General features: G+C 41.7%; 1 protein-coding gene across 2 annotated transcripts in view; it reads left to right on the top strand.

The window, feature by feature from the left end:
* The window catches only part of TRPM2 (transient receptor potential cation channel subfamily M member 2), a 57,526-nt gene extending 42,263 nt beyond the window's left edge, over positions 1-15,263 (top strand). For both annotated transcript variants that reach the window (XM_060768019.2, XM_067465919.1), the window contains 10 exons: positions 1,405-1,492; positions 2,320-2,407; positions 4,353-4,504; positions 6,126-6,202; positions 6,384-6,485; positions 9,557-9,643; positions 11,666-11,771; positions 13,250-13,351; positions 13,799-13,915; positions 15,043-15,263. In XM_060768019.2, coding sequence (XP_060624002.2) covers positions 1,405-1,492; positions 2,320-2,407; positions 4,353-4,504; positions 6,126-6,202; positions 6,384-6,485; positions 9,557-9,643; positions 11,666-11,771; positions 13,250-13,351; positions 13,799-13,915; positions 15,043-15,168 — 1,045 coding nt within the window. In that variant the 3' untranslated portion in view covers positions 15,169-15,263. The remainder of the gene's footprint in view (positions 1-1,404; positions 1,493-2,319; positions 2,408-4,352; positions 4,505-6,125; positions 6,203-6,383; positions 6,486-9,556; positions 9,644-11,665; positions 11,772-13,249; positions 13,352-13,798; positions 13,916-15,042) is intronic.
* Positions 15,264-21,045: the final 5,782 nt, after the last annotated feature.

Raw genomic sequence — 21,045 nt, 5'->3', positions numbered from 1 at the left:
CCAAAAGGCTAAAAAAACTCCACAGGAACAAGACCCCTTGAACAGGATTTCCATAGCACATGAACTTGATTTCCAAATGATGCCTGATCTAACAGGTTTCCCCTTGAGGCAAACCTTATAACCCAAAACTCAGAAATTGGTTTCGCTTTCCCCCACATTTACCCCTTATCAGACGAAGCCTTTCAGATTGATGTAGATACCGAGTTTGCTATCGATCCTGGCTAATCTCCAGCCATCTATTCTTCAGCTCCCTATCTGGCTCTGGCTGCTCATTAAAATTCCGAGGTGTCAGATTGTTTTCCAAACCCAAATCTTAAGAACTCACAGAGAGAGGGAGTGAACCATCATTGCCAGACCCAGCAGGAATATTCTCATGGGAAACTGCCCTTTGCACTGGGGCCTCTCTGTCATTGTCTGCATGAAAATCATTGACCAAACCATCTCCATCTTGTACCTCAGCCTCAGCACCATCATTTCTCTCATCATTTCCCTCATCATTTCCCACATCAGGATACTGAAACACAAACACAGGCTGATTCCCAACAACCAAAAAGTTACTCAAATTCGGAGGAATGTTGTTCTCATTTAGCAAAGATTCGGTCCATTGGTTACAATGGGAAACTTTAAAGGCTCAATCCTCAGTCATTTTAAGGTCTATATGTATGAAACCTATCTCAGTTTTAGACCCCATTTACAACTACAGGACTGCCAAGTTTCAGAATAATTCACCAATCTACTGATTTTTTAGAATTTTTAAAGTTTTTACCATAATATTTTTTAAAAATAAGACAATCCGTAGGAGAATGTTTTGAGAACTGTAGTCATCGGCTGTGTCCATTCTCAGCCAATCAGAGCATGGACCCAACCAAGCCTTTTATTGGTTAAGAAATACACACACAGAGAATAACTTCAACAGCCATCATGCCTCTAGAGGAACTCAGAGACTTTTCAATGCCTGCCCCATGCAAGTGCTGCTGAGAAAGCGAGTTCCTAGCAGGGCCCTCTCTGGAGGAAGAGCCTAGGGAACTTTTTCACTGCAAGGGAGAGAGAAAAGATGCTGCAGGATCTTCTACAGGAGCCCCACAGCAGACCCCTGCCTCAGGTATAATGCAGACTTAACTTCATCCTCTACAATAGCTGTTAAAACTGACTCTCTTTATCTGTTTTGCTTAGCTTTTTGGTTCCCTCCTCCCCATTCTGTTTTTGGGTTATTACATGAAACGGACCACTAAATATTTCAAATCCCTTTTGGTCAAACTAATTTGGGTCCAAGCCTAATGTCTTGGTCAATATTAAATTGCATTTAATGGGACTGTAGATTATACCACCAAAGTAATGAAATTAGAATGGTCTTCTCTTCTGTCTTGACCTCCAGTAAGTAGTTCTCTCTTTTTTACACATCAGAATGGATCAACTGGCAGAAATGCTGGATCGTGATCAGGTGAAAAGGACAGGGCTGGTGGAGCAGAAGTTGACATATCTGGAAGAGCAGGTACGTTTGTCAGATTTGTGGAAGTAGTGTCAGAGCGTAGGTTATCTCTGTCAGAGAACTGAAAAGAGTAGAATGCCAAGGAGTTCAGGCACTTTTTCTTGTCAGCCACAGTGGTCACTTCTATGTGTGGCATGGGGTCATTCACTCTACATACTTATAGTGCCAGAGAATCCTAGGATTTGTAGTTTAAAGAGACAATAGAACTCCCTTGCAAAGAATAAAAAATGATCCTTCCTAAATTACAGATCCCAGAATTCCACAGGATGATGCCATATCCTACAGTTGAATTAGAATATATACTCTAGAAACAAGACAATTTTCTATATGCTCTACAAGAAAATTCTACATATTCTATGAACTGCAAATCCCGGAAATTCATTGAACATTGCTTTATCAGTCAAAATGGAATAATAGTATAATAATATAAGTGTGTAGCATGAAACAGCCTCATATACCCACATTCCAGCTGGTTTCTGCCATTAAATTGCCCAGAGACAAGAAGTGTGGCACATTCACCTTCATCAGAGGTAGACAGATTGAGCCCTTTCAATGTGTTTTGATAGATACAATTTCCATAAGTTCCCACCACTATTCTGACTGACAGACACAACTAGAGGTCCACTCATTATGAAGTATTATGGTTAATTTGGGTTGGGTCAGGAGATTTCTAGTTAGACCTCATATACATAAGTCAGCAGTATGAAAACTATTTTTTTTTCTTTTGGGGCTCAACACAATCGTCTTATCACCTTCTTTCCTCTCAACCATTTTCAGAGCAGAAATGCTAGTTGATTACTGCAGTCATTAACAAATATGCTTCTCTCTAGTCCTTCCAGTTTGCAAAGGCACTTCGGTGGGTTGTTCAATCACTATCCAGCAGTGGATTTGGATCAGAGGAGGATACTCCTGTCATAGGTATGTCTGGCTGCAAATAAATGAACCTGAAGGTTTCTTACAGGATATTTTATACTTTGGTTCTGATACTTGATCACAAAATAGATATACCCATCTCATATCAACTTTTCCTGAAATATTAACAAATGACATGCTCCCCCTTCCTGCATATTGATGTATTTCACATACTCCTCCTGCATAAGTGAAGTGTTTCCTTCACTGAAGCATGAATAAAGAAGATATCACAGAAAATGGGCTTGAGATGCCCTGCAACAGGAAGCTTGTTCAACTCAGATTCTGAGAGATGTGTGGATCTAAATTGAGAATTGTCTAATCAAACGCACAAGTGAACATCCTCGTCTTTAGCTCTTTGTGAAATGTGGATAGGGAGGGTGCTAGTCTAATCTCTCTGGGGAGGGAGTTCCAGAGCCAGGGTGCCACAACCAAGAAGACCCTTTCTCTTCTCCCCACCAACCACACCTGAGATGGGGGTGGAAGTGAGAGAAAAGCTTCCCTAGAAGATCTTAAAGATCATGTGGGCTTGTAGGGGAAGATGTGGTCACGAAGACAGGCATGTCCCAAACCATTTAGAGCTTTATAGGTGATAGCCTGCACCTTGAATTGGGACCAGAAACTTATCACAATCAGTGGAGATGTTTAAACATAGGGGTTGACTGCTCCCTGTAACTTGTTCCAGCTAGCAACCTGGCCACCGATCTTTGCATCAACTGCAGTTTCCGAGCCGTATTCAAAGGCAGCCCCACATAGAGTGCATTACAATAATCCATCCCAGAGGTAACTAAGGCGTGGACCACCATGGTCAAGTCTGACTTCTCGAGGTACAGTCACAGCTGGCACACAAGTTTTAACTGTGCAAAGGCCCTCCCAGCCACAGCCAACACCTGAGTGTCAAGTGTTAAGAGTGTAACCCTATTGAGCACAGGTTGCCACCTGAACGGCTAACCTGGAGGACCTTGTCTTTTCAGGATTTAGCTTCAGCTTGCTGGCCCTCATCCAGCCCATCACAGCGGTCAGGCACTGGTCCAGGATCCGAAGAGCTTCCTTGGGATTATGTGGAAAGGAGTAGTAGAGTTGAGTGTCATCTGCATAGAGATAAATAAATAAATGGCAGCAAACTCCAAAATTCCAGATGACCTCACCCTGCAGTTTCATATAGATGTTGAAGAGCATAGGGGAAAGAATGGAACCTTGCGGGACCCCACGGGTCAAAGGCCAGGGGTCCGAGCAGGCATCCCCCAGCTTCACCGACTGGGTTCAGCCCTCCAGGAAGGAGTGGAACCACTGCAGTGCCGCTCCAGAAGGATACTATGAAAGCCACTGAGATATCCAAGAGAACCAACGTCACACTCCACCTGTCAAGTTCTTTGTGGAGGTTATCCACCAAGGCGTCCAAAGCCGTCTTGGTAATATGACCAGGTTTGAACCCAAATTGCGATGGATCCATATCAGTTTCGTCCAAGAATCCCTGGAACCGAGAAGCAACCACTTACTCCAGAACCTTGCCCAGAAAAGGAAGATTTGAAATCGGCCAATAGTTATTCAATATTGAGGAGTCAAAGGACGCGTTTTTCAGGATTGGTCTCAGAATTAATCCAGTTTGACTGGATCTTTAATTACCATTTCTCAATGTTATGGAATCTTTGGGAGCTGAAGTTTGGTGATACATCAACATTCTTAGGAAAGAATACAAAAGACTTTGTAAAAAAAAAATCGCAGGATTTTTCCTCTGTATTCCCACTGCTTCCTTCATCTTATCCTGCCTTTTTATCTTGGAAAAAAGTGTGTTAAGGGAAATTAATTATAACTGTTGGTAGTATTTGTAAAACTCAGTCTGAATGTACACAGAAGTGGAAATCCAAACCAGTCAGACAAACAGACACATGGCATAGTGTAATTCACAGACTGATTATGTGTTGTATGAAAAGGCCTTTTTGTTTTCATTTAGTCCCCAGCAAAGCCCCTGAGATGAAGGAATCTCCTGAAGATGAAGTCCCAGAATCTTTCCATGCCCTGTACCATGTGAGTGCAAGGCACCTCTTGTATCCAACCTCCAATGCTGTCCGCTTTCCTGTGCCAGATGAGAAAGTGCCCTGGGAGGTAGGAGTCTTGCATTCTTCAGGAACATGATCTAGTTCCACCAGAAAGGAAAGAGCAGTGCCAAGAACAAGAGTCTGTGCCTATAATTATATGTGACTTAGCACATAGTTATACTTCATATTAATACATTGTCCCCAGAGAATGCTCAGAATAATAGTTCAGCAAGGTGAAGGTAGAGAGTCAATATGATTAAGTAGTTTTAGTTTTGAGACTATGATTCAGGGAGACTACAGGTTGGTTGTGTGTGCCTTCAAGTTGTTTTTCTTGATGCAGTTTTACACTATTTTAATTACATTGTTCAATGCTACACCTTGAGTCCCAGTTTTTGAAGAAAAGTGGGATTCAAATCAAATAAATAAAATACGTTCTTATGTAACAGTACAGCAATCAATTAAAATCAGGCACCATTTTAAAATGTATATGTGTATGTATATATGGGCTGACACACAGATAGGGTGTGTGTGAATCTTCTGATACAGATATGGTGTTATATCCAGGTTCAACCACACTGGAAGGCTATGGATGCATCTACACCAGTGGTTCCCAAACTTTTTTTTAACCAAGGACCACTTGACCAGGGACAACTCTCCAACCTTTGTACCAAAAGGGTTACAAATCAGGTTTTAGTCAACTTTTGATTCAGTTTGGTTATTTGGGGTATTAATTCAGAAAATTGCATTGGATAAACCACTAGTTTCTGATACAGAACATATGCCATCCAGTAGTCGCCATCTGCTCAGCCACAAAAAAATTTTTTAATAAGCCTCGGCATTGCAAAAGAGTTTTGCAAGACCAGTCACTCTTGTTGCAACGGCGTAGTAACAGTGAGGCCGTGGACTATATTTTAGTTCTTGTGGACCACTGGTGGTCTATGGACCACAGGTTGGGAACCACTGATCTACACTGTAAAAATAATGCAGTTTAACAGCATATTATAATTGCCACGGCACAATGCTATGTAATCCTGTGATTTGTAGTTTGATGATGCACCAGCACTCTTTGGCAGAAAAGGGTAAAGACATTGAAACACTACGAATCTGATGATTAAACAGCATTGAACCAAGGTAGGTAAAGTGGTGTTAAACTGCATTAATCCTACAGTGTGGGTGCACCCTAAGACAGTCTTTTCAGCTTCCGCTGGCATCACAAAAAGGTTTGATAAATTCTCCATTCAGTTCTAGGGTTTGTTGGGGGAAAGAGCTTTGGTGATTTTTTAAAGAGTTATTTAATAACTTTCAATACTGGTAGCTGAAATACAGATTATAATACTAAAGCCAACTTGCCAGAAACTCTGATTGGAGAGTAAGTCCAGCTGAAGTTAGAAGGACAAATTGTCAAGAGCGGTGACTTTATTACATACATGGCTCATCATGTATGTGCAATCATGCTTGTGTGTTTTATGCACTTCCCTGCAATAACTAGCTCTCAGAGGTCTCACAAGCAGGATAATACAATATTGAGGGGAAACCACCAATGTGCTGCCAATGAGAAGAGCTCTCTGAAATTTGAATCCAAGAAAAGTTACACATGAGTTTGAGTTCCCATCTTGTACTTGAGAGATGGTTAAGTATCATTATAGAAGATACTGGGGTATATCTGAAACAGCCTTTTCCACTGACAGATAGAGTTTGAGATCTACAATCCACTCTTCTACAGTCCAGAAAGTCAAGAGAATGCTGTACCTGAATTTCTGAGAGAGTAAGTATGCCATCAAAGAGCTCTCCTTTCCTGCCATTGCCTTTGCTCTTTATATGCTCTTCTTTTTTCTGTTTCTGTCACTCATCCTTGCATAATTTCCTTTCTTCCATTGCGCTGGCTTGTGACATTTCAGTTACTTCAGATGTTGAGGAGCTGAAGGCTTTCCTCACATCTCTTTCAGCTCACTGGATAATCTTTCAAGAATAAACTTCAACACTATGGATGGAGACATCAACAGACAGAGCTTTCATGGTACCTATTTGGTTGAAGATGGCCTGCCATTGTGAGTGAATCTAATAACATTGAATGAGAATCTCTATGACTGTGTCCCCTTTCTATGCTAGAAGCAGGTTATCACCATGAATCACAAGCTAAGCACAGCCAATACACATTGCCTACAAGCTCTTTGGGATTCAGAGCATAACAAATTTTAAAGATCCATTGCTCTTTTAATTGTTCGTATTTGCAAATGCAAGTCCGTATGACAATGAAAACCAGTATGGGTAATCTATCTGATGAGTATCATTGCCTTGGCCTTGATCTGTGTAATGTGTGAAGAAGGATTGTTTAGACTGGGGTCTAATTTTACTATACTTCATTAGTTTCCTTATGCTGATTCTGTTGAATATGCTTGTTTACAGATCTTATTTGTTATATATCACATTCCTTCAGACTAGGAACTGTTACTTTTTCTTATGACAGCTCCCAGAATCCCCCAACCAGCATCCTCAGTTGAATATCTTTGTGTTTCAATCTTATATATTTTACAATCTACATGCACTAGGGTTTGATTCCAGTTTGGATCCCAAATTCTGTGAATGCTCAAGTACTTAATAGCGCAGTAGTTATATAACATGGCTTTTTTTTCATGTCAGGAGTGACTTGAGAAACTGCAAGTCACTTCTGGTATGAGAGAATTGACTGTTTGCAAGGATGTTGCCCAGGGGATGCCTGGATGTGTTACCATCCTGTGGGGGGCTTCTCTCATGTCCCACATGGGAAGCTGGAGCTGACAGATGGGAGCGCACTCCGCTCCCCGGATTCGAACCACAAACCTTTCGGTCGGCAATCCTGCCAACACAAGGGTTTCACCCATTGCGCCACTGGGGGCTCATAAAATGGCATAATCAAAGTATGGTTTATAACTTTTTTTGAATATTTTTGAGCCATGGTTGGATGATTGTCTATTACATTTAATCAAACTGGGAAAATAACTTCTTTGTATGACAGCTCCCAGAATCTCTAGCCAACAGAATCAGAAAGAATTCTTAGAAAAATGAAATCATAAGTAAACAATATGGTCTAGTATTTCCAAGTTCTGAATGTATATCCTGCCCTTTATTCAAGGAGCTCGAAGCAGCACCTACTGTGATTGTGATTTTCCTGCTTCCTAGCAGGAGGTTGGACTGGATGGCCCACGAGGTCTCTTTCAACGCTATGATTCCATGATTCTATGACCTGGTGTAACAAGGAAGACTTGCACAGCACTTGAGCAGCTTAATTCACTGGCCAAAGCTCATTGAAACAACCAAAGCATATCATGCACCAAATTCCATCTTTCCAGAACAGAGTGAAAATATTTGTTGAGGCATACATGATTTTAGACAAAATAAAGCAGTGCCCACATTCTAACAACATGTGTGATGACTGCTTAAACTAGATAGAATTAGGTACATGGTTTTTATATTTCTGTAGTGAACAAGGAAAGAGGAGAGATATTTTCACCAGAGTAGGTGAGTAATATCAGTAACCCAAAGTAGGTGGCCTTTGGATAGTATAGTCTGAGAAGAACCCAATGATCCAGACTGTGGGATACACATTTGCCTGGTAGACACAGAGCAGGTTACTCTGGGTGATTTCTGCTGAATTTGGGTCCAGTGCCCAATGTCCAAACAGTCCAGCTTGTCCCTAGGCTGGCCTGTCTTTGTGTCCCCACCACTACTCCTTGCTAACCACACAGCTCCCTGCAAGTGCCTACCCTTAACCTTTTGCATCTGCTGATATCAGAATGGGATGCCCTTGTGATCAACCAATACACACCCAGTCCAAGTGTCCAGAGGGTCATCAAGCCCCAAAACACTCTGCAGTTTGGAGTGTCCCCCAACTTTGTCTGAAGTTGATCAATGTCAGGATGATGGCAGACAACCTGAGATACTGTCTAGAAATTGTTGTGCATCATGAAGACAATCAGCACTGGATGTGAGTTGAGGGCTTTTTCTTTCTTGTAGACAAACCCTTAGGCTGGTAAAAGATCTATGCCTGAAACTGCAAAAATCTTCTCCTTTTTGAAGCTATACAGGGCCGAACTAGTATTAGAAAAGTGTTCATTCTCCCTCAGGCTAAAGGGTTATTCTGAGATATGTTACATTTCCTATTCATTCCATATTCAGAGCTCTGTCAGTCAAAGGATATTTTTTAGCTTCTGTTGGAGAAGAGTTTATTCAATACCAATCTTCTCTCTCCCATAGCAACAGGAATTTTCTCCAGGATTAATTTGAGTTCAGATTAAGCCCCGTTAAGGATAATAGCTTGTGTTTAAACGCCTTTCATTTTTCTCTCCTTCATCTGGTGATTGGGTTGTTGTAGGTTTTTCGGGCTGTATGGTCATGTTCTAGAAGCATTTCCTCCTGATGTTTTGCCTGCATCTATGACAACCATCCTCAGAGGTTGTGCGGTCTGTTGGAAACAAGGAAAATTTAGTTTATATATGTGGAAAGTCCAGGGTGGGAGAAAGAACTCTTGTCTGTTGGAGCTAGGTGTGAATGTTTCAATTGGTCACCTTGATTAGCATTAGATGGCGGGGCATTTTTTAGGTGTGACTTGTTAATGCCTGGGGGGATCCTTTGTTGAGAGGTGATTAGCTGGCCCGATTGTCTCTTGTCTGGAGTTCCCCTGTATTTGGGTGTTGTTCTTTATTTGCTGTTATAATTTTTAGAGTTTTTTAATACTGGTAGCCAGATTTTGCTCATTTTCATGATGTCTTCCTTTCTGTTGAAATTTTCCACATGCTTGTGGATTTCAATGGCTTCTCTGTGTAGCCTGACATGGTAGTTGTTAGAGTGGTCCAGCATTTCTGTGTTCTCAAATAATATGCTGTGTCCAGGTTGGTTCATCAGGTGCTCTGCTATGGCTGACTTCTCTGGCTGAGTTAGTCTGCAGTGCCTTTCATGTTCCTTGAATCGTGTTTAGGCAATGCTGCATTTGATGGTCCCTATGTAGACTTGTCCACAGCTGCGTGGTATAAGGGGCACTCCCAATGATTTCTTTAAAAAGAAGGGGGGCACACCTCTCATGAAACCATTGTGGTCCATGGCAGCACCAATTTGGGTCTTTTTGTTTTGTTTTTCTTGACAGGAATCCCATGGGAAGGACAGGAATGAGGGGCCAAGGGATTCTTCGGTTCTTTGGGCCAAATCATGCGCTTCATCCTGTTGTGACACGGTGAGTACAGCTGCAGGGCATTATTTCTCACCTGCAAACGCTTAATGTAGTTCTGTGCTAAGGAAATGGCTTTAAACCATGAAAGGATCTGGAAAGGAAACACAACTTCTGCTCAGGAAGAGGCAGGCATCTGTTATTGGTCCATATTGCTGCTACAGAGCAATTTATTTGCTTCCTTTTTTAGAGAAGCTGGGTGCATTTTCCCTCATGACAGGTTTATACTAATTGGATGTTAGGAAGCATCTTGTTTTTCATATATTGTGAAGTGCCCTGCTTTTTTCACTGCAATTTTTTAGGATTCAGTGGTTGACTATAGCTGTAGTGCTGTATCCATGACAACTCCAGAATAGGAAAAAAAAGAAAGAAACATGGATGTTCCTGGCCCCAAAATGGACTTGTACAGGTCAGGTGGGGCCGCACGTAGCTTTCTTGCTCCAAGATCTGCCAGTAGAGATTTTGATATTATGTCCGGAACCTAATAACTAATAACCAGGGAAGTTCACCACAGTGGCTCCGTGCCTGCTCTTCAGGGGCCTCGCTTTCTCATTTATTTTCTTACTGAAGTGACTATGGTGTTTTTATCCAGTTTTAATCCAATTGTAGAATTCAAGGAAGTAACTGGAATTCCTTAGTTTTTGTTCAAGATTGTTGCCTTTCATGAAGTATAAGGCTATTATTTCCTATTAGCCACAGCAGGCACATACCAGCTCCATTATTGGGTACAAAATATTTTTGAATACCAGCTAAGTGAGAGGATATTGATTAGATCTTGGAAAAGTTAATTGGTCTGGATTACAACACTCAGAATTTTCGAGATAGTATGATCAAGAGGTGTTGTCGTGAATACTTTTTAAGCTAGGTGCTTTTTATTGCAATTTTCAGTGTGAGAGGGTGTATCAAAACTTTTGCAGAACAACGTTTAGACATATAACTACATTGGACATACAGATTCTATGTAACTATATTGAATTTACAACTTAGAGTTATATTGGCTAACAAAGAAAGGGGTTACATTTTTACTCAGCATTCACACACATATGAACATTCATCCTTCACCATGCATCCAAATATTACCATATCCTTTTCTCCCTCCTTGGAGACGAACATCTGTTAGGTCAGACCCTGCTTCCCTACAGCCTGCCAACGCATAGTTCCGAAACTTCCATAACTTCAAAACGCCAAAACTTCTTTTCCTAAGAACAATACCAAGAACCAAATCAGTGCCCTCCCTACAGCAGAAACTGACCCCCTGCAACGTATCATGACCCCAAAAGGCACTCTTTCCTCTTCCCTTGAGAAAGAAGCCCTGCTTTCCCATAGCAGATCTGACACTCTCCATACACCATTTTCATGGAGCAGACCATAGTGGGTGGACCAAACTCCTGTGGTCTGCCACACCTGAGAATTATTAGATTGTGTCTTTTATAGGAATATTCTGCTCATGTAGTAAATAATTGTCCTGTTGAAATTATCTTGAGTCTTCACCTCTTGACATAGATGTTTGTCTTCAGGTAACGAACCATTGTGTTCTGGATTTGACTTGAAAGAACATTGTCTATGATTAAGGAAAACAGATATAATTTCCCTTAGAGTTAATCTGGTTTCTGGTCAGCAAATGTTGACAAATGTAAACATTTCTCTTATCACTGTCACAGTTCTTATCAATGTCAGCAGTTTTCAATTTCAGTTCTCATTAGCAACTTTTAATTACAGTCTAGCAAGCAGGCAGTTAATGATTCAGTCATTGCAGACCTTAATCTTTTAGAATGATGTCTCAAAAATTATTAGCTGTGATACATTCATTTTCCATACAATTCTGGAACTCATTGTCCCATCCCCCCAAAGTATAATTGACTCTAGTGTAGTTTTCATAGGTTTTTTTTTTGTTTTTTTTTTTGCTTAACCACTATGCAAGCAGAATGCTGGACTAAAAGTACTTTGGTGTGATCAAGCATTGTTTTTAAATTCTTACACAGACTGACACCTTGTGATAGCTCTCTCTCTTTTTTTTATTGTTTGTAGCTGGAGGAGGAATGTGGATGGATCCATTTACAGAAAAAGCTTAAAGAAAATGTTGGAAGTCTTGGTAGTGAAATTCCCCTTTTCAGATCACTGGGCTTTACCAGGAGTAAGTAATTACGAAGCAATTTATTGAATATCTGTTTGAAGAAGGTGTTGTCTGACAATTTAATAAAATTGCAGTGATCAATACTGTGTGCTACTAAAAAACCCCAGGATTGCATTCTGTAGGATTTTGCTGCCCACAAAAGCCATTAATTGTGTTGGCTGTATCTTTCACTTACTTATTTGCTCTCTGCCCTAGTTTGTGTTTACTTCCTGTAGGCCACAAAAGTCTCACTGGTTTGTCATAACCAGGCTAGATGTTTTTTGAGCCCCAAAATTGCACTTATCAAAATGAGAATATGTAGTGATTTGAGTGCTGGACTATGACTCAAGAAACAACACTTTAAGTCCCCACTTAGCTATGGCAACCCAGTGGATGAACTTGGGCAAGTCACACTCTCTCAACCTCTGAGAGAAGGCAACAGGAAACTTTTCTGAACAAATTTAGCTCCCCAAAAATCCCATGATAAGTTTCCCTTAGAATTGCCATGTCAGAAATGACTTGGTCATACAACAGCAACTTAGCAAGATACTTAGCAATAGTACTTTCAGTCAGAGGGATCCTAGGGCTAATAGTCAATGGAAACCCCTTGCAGATGTTCAATCTTTTCCATCTTAGCAGTTTAAATTTTAATTTTAATTTTGTTAAAAATTTAGAAGCAGCAAGTTAACAAGTTGAAAATAATATGGATTTCCCCCCCAACTCAGCGGGTTAAACCACTGAGCTGCTGAACTTGATGACCGAAAGGTTGGTGGTTCGAATTCAAGGAGTGGAATTCTGCCAACCTAGCAGTTTGAAAACATGCAAATTTCCCACGAAGTAGAAGATGGGAAGTCAACCAACCCTCACCCTCCCCATATTCGTCCCCTAATCTATCCTTCCCATGCAGTCATGCCAGCCAAATGGAGCCACATGGAGCCCCTGGTGGCGCAGTAGGTTAAACCCTTGTGCTGGCAGGACAGGTCAGCAGTTCAAAACTGGGGAGATGGGTTGAGCTCCCTCTGTCAGTTCTAGCTCCCCATGTGAGGACATGAGAGAAACCTCCCACAAGGATGGTAGAACATCAAACATCTGGGAGTCTCCTGGGCAACGTCCTTTCAAATAGCCAATTCTCTCACACCAGAAGCAACTTGCAGTTTCTCAAGTTGCTCCTGACACACAAAATACATGCCAGCCACATGACTTTGGGGGTGTCTATGGACAATGCCAACTCTTTGGCTTAAAAATGGAGATGAGCACCACCCTTCAGAGTTGGACACGACTAGACTTAATGTCAAGGGGAAACCTTTATCCCCCCCCCCCCCCCCCCGTTGCCATCTCTAATATTCTATGACTAAGAAATGCCTATGTTATCTCCCCTTCTACATCAGAGAAATGTTTCCCAACAGAGATTCTTTCTTTCTTAGCTTTGTGTTGTTCTCACAATCCACGTCAAGGCTTAGCTGCTTCTTAATACATAGTCCTGTTTTGAATTATTCTAGGGCTCTCTGGTGCCAGGTGAAGCACTCCCACAGAAGTTGAAGCGGGTTCTGAGACGTGAATTCTGGCCACAAATTCAGAAATTGCTGAATCAGGGCACTGAGGTATGAGAACATCAAGAAACAAGATCAGAATCAAAGAGGGGAGCTCCTGGTTGCCCCTTCTTTATCCTCGCCATACACATTTAAAGATACCTGCAGTGCCAGAGTTTACTGTGCTGTGCAGAAACAGCAGCGAGGAATGTTCAGCCTTGTAGGTACTGAGAAACTGCTTCTCCCAATATAACTTATCACTGGTCAGGCTGCTTAGGGCTGGTAAGGAATGGAGTTCATAATATCTGTAGGGCTAAAGCTTCCCTATCCTGCTCTTTATATTGTTTTCTAGCGGAAAGAGAGCAGTGCCAGACACAAAAGTCTTTCAGCACAGAGGAAGTGCCTTTACTGTGAGACAAGCAGTCTTTGGAATCACAGAGCATTCTCAACACATGTGTAAATAAATACCATCCTTTTCGTCTCTGTCTTTCCATCTTGCTTTTATGCCACATTCTATAGATATACAAAGGATATATGGATGACCCCAGGAATACTGACAATGCCTGGATAGAGACAGTGGCCATCAATGTGCACTTTGAAGACCACAATGATGTGGAGATGAAGCGTATGAACTCGGTATGTGTCATAGTAGTGATTTTGTCTCTATGCCTATGGATACAAGTCCTGAGACTCTGTGTGGGAGGTGCAGTCAGGTGGCATCCTTTTGTAGATTGTGTAGCATGAAATGTTGCACAATCTACAAAACATGCCCAGTTTACAGAGCTGGTCATGTTTAGCCTGAAGAAGAGAAGGCTGAGAGGAGACATGATGGCCATGTGTAAATATGTGAGGGGAAGTAATAGGGAGGAGGACGAAGGTTTGTTTTCTGCTGCCCTGGAGACTAGGGTGTGGAACAATGGCTTCAAACTCCAGGAAAGGAGATTCCACCTGAATATTAGAAAGAACTTCATTACAGTGAGAGCTGTCCAGCAGTGGAACTCCCTGCCTCAAAGTGTGATGGAGGCTCCTTCTTTGGTGGCTTTTAAGAGGAGGCTGGATGACCATCTGTCGGGGGTGCTTTGAATGAGATTTTGCTGCTTCTTGGCAGGCGGTTAGACTGGACTGTTCTAATTTTGTGGGGATCCTACATCCCTAACCACAGTGAACATGGAGGGTTAACTGTATATTTGTTGGTAATTACAATACATTCGATTAAGATTCCTGAGAATATACTATACAGAAACACTGTCAGCATTGAACATGCGGTCAGATATAGAGCATAATGCTTTTTCTTATTCTAAACAGAACTGTGAGACCTGTCCAACAGTGGAACTCTCTGCCCCAGAGTGTGGTGAAGGTTCCTTCTTTGGAAGCTTTTAAACAGAGGCTGAATGGCCATCTGTGGGGGGTGCTTTGAATGCGATCCTGCTTCTTGGCAGGGGGTTGGAATAGATGGCTCAAAGGTCTCTTCCAACTCTATGCTTCTATGAAACAGAGCAGATCTCAGCAATATGTATTATGGTTATTCTCTGCAGGTGTCTTTACATACTCAGTAGTCCCTTTATTTAGCCGTGTTATGGGTTCTGAGAGAATCTGCTGGATCTTGGTCACTAACCAAATCCTGGGGGGATTCTGGGTGTGGTAGTTCCAATATCCAACTCTTCCATGCTCCCCGTAATGTGTGAGCTATGACTGCTTCCTCCTGGCTTGCGAGATGCTGAAAGAAAACTGTCGGTAACCAATTGTCGTGTTTGTTTTTCCAGTTTCTCCAGGGCTGTGATCTTGAAGTGACTGCCCGGTGGCAGGTTGTGGACAAGAGAGTCCCCTTGTATGTGAACCACAAAGACCTGTTGCAGAAGGCATCTGTCCTCCTGGGGGCATACTATTGATGGTACAGCAGCATCCTCCCCTCCATCATTGCCCATCTTTCTATCTTATTTTCCTCTGCTCTTTCTAAATGCAGTAAACCTGACTAATACCTTTCCTTCTAGGGCTTTTGTTGCTGCAATTTTTTTCCCCTTGGTTGAGCCTCACACTGGATTTTTGTGAACAAGACATTAGAAAATCATTTGCTCTAGCCTTGCCTGAAAGTTTGTATTTATTTGCCTGTTGAGAGGCAGAAACATTTTTTCTTTGTGAAAACCTTAAGCAATTTTTATATTGCTTTATTTCTTAATTTGTATCCCTCTATATTGCTGGAGCACTGGATTCCCTGTCCTGCCATATCATCGGCTGTCTTGTGGAAAAGGTAGAAGTAATAGGAATCCAGAGCTCTGGTTGGTGCTCAGTGAAATATCCAATGCAATGCATTCCTGGTTAGGATTTCTTAGGTCTGCTCTAAAGGCTAATGGCATGGGGTCCAAATACACTGACTTCAGACTGCATGCCCTGCCTCTGAAAAGTCAGTACTGTGCTCAACATATAACAAGCCATTGCCGAAAGACTCCTACTGGTTTTCTGTGAATCCACTTCCGATTCTGAAGTTGCTACACTGATTGCTATTGGTATGTTGAGCTGGAAAATAATCAAAAAGCTCCTTTCAATCTGACATTAGTAACTGCCAAAGTGGAGATAAGAGCCTGAGAGAATGCATTTTGCTGCTGAGTTTTTCTCATTAAGTAGTCAAGGACAAAACTGTATATTCTTTCTGTATACAAGTGTCTTTAAGGCTTAGATGGGGAACCTGTGGTCTTCCAGATGCTGTTGAACTCAGACTCCCACCATCCTTACCCAGTCATTGCTCAACAACATCTGTACCTGTGTCTTGTCAAGCAAAAGAAGCTTCTTCACCAGGCTTCCTACTGTTGTATTAGCCATTAGAAAATACAAATGCAAACAGTCTGCAAAAAGTCTTTAGTTTTTGACTGACACCAAATGGGCATTTACTCTTCTGTTACCACAACATCATCTCATGGACTACTGCACAAGCTGACAGCTACATGGCACCATATGCTGTAAAAAAAATTAAATACATTTCCATTTCCTTAATTATTATGTCCCTTTGCAATGCAGTACTCACCTCTGTGCCATTTAACTGATGGTATGTTGAGTCTTACATTGAATCTGAAGTTTTGGAAAGCAAATCTAGTTATTGGGTTCCTTTGAATTTTCCGGGCTGCATGGCCATGTTCCAGAAGCATTCTCTCCTGACATTTTTCCCACATCTATACCAGGTATCTTCAGAGTTTGTGAGGTCTTTTGGAAACTAGGCAAGTGAGGTTAATATATCTATGGAATGTCCAGGGTGGGAGGAAGAACTTTTTATTTACTGTCCTGATTTTAGAGTTTTTTAATAACTGTATTTATTAAAAATCAGGACAGTAAATAAAGAGTAACACTCAAAAACTAGGGAAATTCCAGACAAGACTCAATCAGGACCAGCTAACACCTCCCAACAAAGGAGTCCCCCAGGCAGGAAGCAGCCGGCTTTGAAGCTGCAAGGCTACTTGATGCTCACCAAGGTGGCCAACTACAACAGTCACATTTGACTCAAACAGACAAGAGTTCGTTCTCCCACCCAGGACATCCCACAGATATATAACCCTGCTTGCCTAGTTTCCAACAGACCTCACAACCTCTGTGTGATCTATTCACACATGCAAGAGTGAGTAGATCAATAGGTACCACTGTTATGGGAAGGTAATGGCTCTCCATGCAGTCTACATGACCTTGGAAACAACGCCGGCTCTTTGTCTTAGAAATGGAGATGAGCACCACCCCCCAGAGTCGGACACAACTAGACTTAATGTCAGGGCAAACCTTTACCTATAATAATCACAAAAAGCAAATATTTATTGATAAGAAATCATTGTTTGCAAGGCTTGCAAGGCTGCAGAGTCCACATTGTTGCTACCAGATTAGTGTAAATGTCTATGTTGGCCACTGGGTGGTGTTCAGAACCCTTTGACTGTTACCAATTTTATGTGACCCCCATTTTCTCTCATGGGACCCCATCTCCCAAGACCTCTTATGGGTCCCAGAGGTCCTGGGAGATAATTATTGTGTATTTAGCTGTATGACTATATATCCAAACACTACTCAGTCTTCCCCCACTCCACCAGCCACTGCATGACTGAAAGGAACACCGGGGAAGGGTGAGCCTTCTGGAGGGAATGGGGAAGGGATGTCGTGTAGCTCAACCATGGTGGAAGATATAGACTCACCATTTCAGTTTTTGCATTAGGTCTAAATAAGACCAATCAGGACTTTGACAGGGTAGTAAAAGAGCAAGATCTATATTTTGAAATATAAATTCTGTAATGACATTTGGAAACAGCAGTGTTTCCAGTATCATATATCTAATTATCTACTTTTTCAAAAAGACTATCAATTTTCATGAACAACGTGCGTTATTATGGGGACAACAGACAATGTGTAGAGAGGTATATGTCTACAGTTTAGGAAAACTGGAGTGGTTTTGTAAGGAATCACACAATTATTTCACATTACTTCTTACACTAAAATCTGACAGAATCCTTTCAGATTTACCAAATTACTCAAATTAAAATCAGCTCATCCAAGCCTGAAAGACCAAAATAGTTAAGTTACCTTGACAATCTGTAGGAAAAAAAGAGATTGTAGTTGTAGGGAAGGGCAGTATGCAGCTCTCCAGATATTGGTGGGCATCAACTCTCAGCATTATTCACCAGTTTCTATAAGTGGCTAAGGCTACTGCAAGTTACAGTTGGAGCCCCCGGTAGCACAATGAGTCAAACCCTTAAGTCGGCAGGATTGCTGACCAACAGGTCAGAGGTTCAAATCCAGGGAGAGCGGGTTGAGCTCCCTCTGTCAGCTCCAGCTCCCCATGCGGGGACATAAGAGATGCCCCCCACAAAGATGATAAAATATCAAACATCCAGGTGTCCCCTGGGCAACATCCTTGCAGACGGCCAATTCTCTCACACCAGAAGTGACTTGCAGTTTCTCAAGTAGTTCCTGACATGAAAAAAGTTGCAGTTCAACAACATCTGGAGTTTTATATGCCAATGTACAGCATGATAGACTTGAAGATAAGATTAGAAACAAATGCTCACTTAAACTGAGAACCAGTGTTTGTTGTGCAATAGTTTGAGCATTGGATTATGCCTACAGAAACCAGGCTTCCATTCCCAGCTTAGCTATGGAAACTCACTGGTTGACCTTGGGCAAGTCACACAGTCAATCATACCCAGAAAACTTGTGACAGGTATCAAAAATCAGAAATGACACAATGACAACATATCGAGGTAAGGAATGTCCCCCAACTATATGATACGTGACATGTGATAAGCAGGATACTTACCATTTAAGACACATACATTGTTTAAAATTAAATAAGACAGTTCCACATGGCCTGATCTGTCTAGCATCGAGATGGGAAGAGTGTGAGCCTCCAGAGCAGGCCTGCACAACCTGAGGCCATCCAGCTGTTTTGACCTCCAACTCCCAGAATTCCTGGTCTTTGGGCTTCTGGGAGTTGGAGGCCAAAACAGCTTTTTTTTGGGGGGGGGGGAGATTGTGGAGGCCAGGTCCAGACCCAGTGACAAAGGATGGTGGAGCTGCAATCCAGGTGCTTCAGCCTCAGCCTGACCAGGGTCCATGATATTACACAGTACACTACTGATCAGCAGGTACCCAAAATGCCCCGTAATTGGTTTGATGGGCACACAAAGCTTTCTCAGCCATGGAAGAGGTCCCATTTCAATGAAGATAGACTATCTGCACATAAACCACATTTTGCTTGAAGATTAGCTTCCCTTCTTGTAATTTTTGGGGATGTCAATATACTTCTTCTATGTATATATGTTGAGACCTTTCTGATGCAGTGGAGGAATGTGAGTGGGGACAACAGGGTACAAACCAATTTTTGAATTTCCACAATTTATTTATTTATTTATTTACTTGCGGTATTTGTATACCTCCTTTCTCAGCCCGAAGGCAACTCAAGGCAGTTTACAGTCGGCAACAATTTGATGCCCCGGCAGACATAAAAATGCAGTTGAAAACATTTAGCATATAATATAAAAACCATATAAAAACAATAATAACATAAATCATCAGCATCTCCTTATTAAACTTGTTTTCCAGTCACGTTGTTCCATAGTTCCATATATGTCTGTTACGATGCATTTGTGAAAGCTTGCTGAAAGAGCCAAGTTTTGACTTTTTTTCAAAATGTCAGGAGGGAAGGAGCTGATCTAATATCCCTAGGGAGGGCATTCCACAGCTGAGGGGCCACCACTGAGAAGGCCCTGTCTCTCATCCCCGCCAGACAACCTTCTTCGGTCTGCAACTTCTACATTCCCCCTAACAACAATGGCCAAAAATCATTGCACAGAAGGAGCCCCCAGTGCCACAATGGGTAAAACCCTTGTGCTGGCAAGACTGAAGACCAACAAGTCAGAGATTTGAATCCGGGGAGAGTGCAGATGAGCTCCCTCTGTCTGCTCTAGCTCACTATGTGGGGACATGAGAGAAACCTCCCACAAGGATAGTAAAACATTAAAACATCCGGGCGTCCCCTGGCCAACATTCTTGCAGACGGCCAATTCTCTCACACCAGAAGCGACTTGTAATTTCTCAAGTCGTTCCTGATACAAAAATATACACAGAAAAACCCATCTTCTTAAAAGACAAAAAATTAGAGCATTTTCATACTTGTAAATGATACTGGTGCAGTCTTTCCATAAGGTACTACTGGTTCAGTATGTAAAAACCAGATTGAAAGAGACTCTTTCCCCCCATGCCTGCCGAAAATGCAATTCTTGAAATGTTTTTCCGTCTTCATTTTTCTATTTGTGGTTATGCTCTCCCATACCTTTTCCTGATACTCGCTTGGGATTTGCGGATATATTTTAGTCCAATGGTGCTAATGTTAAGCGAATCTAAGCTTATGCCTCATGTTGGTCTGCTGCTTCACAATAAAAAAAAATCTGCTTCACCGAGTGTTGACGTTTCATTGCCAGAGTTTCCATTAACACGGCTGCTGCTATTTATAGATGGCAGAATTGTGTAAGAAGCTGTGCGTTACTAGTAAGACTGCAGCCAGCTTTTCCTCAAAGGTTCAAGCTGGCCTGCTGAATATTGGCAAAGCAAGCTTGATTTCCATTTTCTCTGTTTATTCCTAGTTGTATCCAGAAGCACCGCAGACGCCTGCAATGAATAATCTTGGTTTATGGAAGAAACAGAGCTTGCAGACATGTTTTGTAAATAAGAGTCACGTTGATTAATTGGACGCAGTGAACATGAAATGTAGAAATGGTAGACACTGGAGTGTGCTATTTTAGCCATGAGCTCATTGTAGATTTGTACAATTACACAATGACAGTGTTTGATATGTAGCTGGAGGTTAGGGTAGGATTCAGATAAGCTTCCTCATACAAGAGTAACCAGTGGCTTCCTTGTCATTTGGGTAGTGAATCTGCTCTGGGTTTTAGTCTGAACTTTAAGGAGTTGCCAAACGTGCTGAATCTATTTTGGTAATAGAGTTCTGTTCCTTTAAAGTTCAGATCAAAACACAGAGCAACTGAGTTCTCTGTTGGCTTGTAAACACTCCATCAACACAGCTGTTATGTCTGTTGTTTGGGAAAGTTTGTTATTGGATTATAATTCCCAGAATCCTGTACCACTGATCCTGCTGATGATGGAAATGTATAGGAGTTGTAATCTAAAAGTTAACTTGTTTCTGTTGATGTTTTAAAAACAACTACCTTCGATTCAACGAGAGGGAGCACTGCTTGCATATTATTAGAAGCCATGTTTGCAAGTGCAGATTGAACAGAAGTTTG

This window comes from Anolis sagrei, chromosome 3 (assembly GCF_037176765.1).
Source record: "Anolis sagrei isolate rAnoSag1 chromosome 3, rAnoSag1.mat, whole genome shotgun sequence".
In the NCBI taxonomy this organism is placed as follows: domain Eukaryota; kingdom Metazoa; phylum Chordata; class Lepidosauria; order Squamata; family Dactyloidae; genus Anolis; species Anolis sagrei.
Note: the sequence above shows the minus strand (reverse complement) of the source record. Positions and strands in the feature narration are given on the sequence as shown.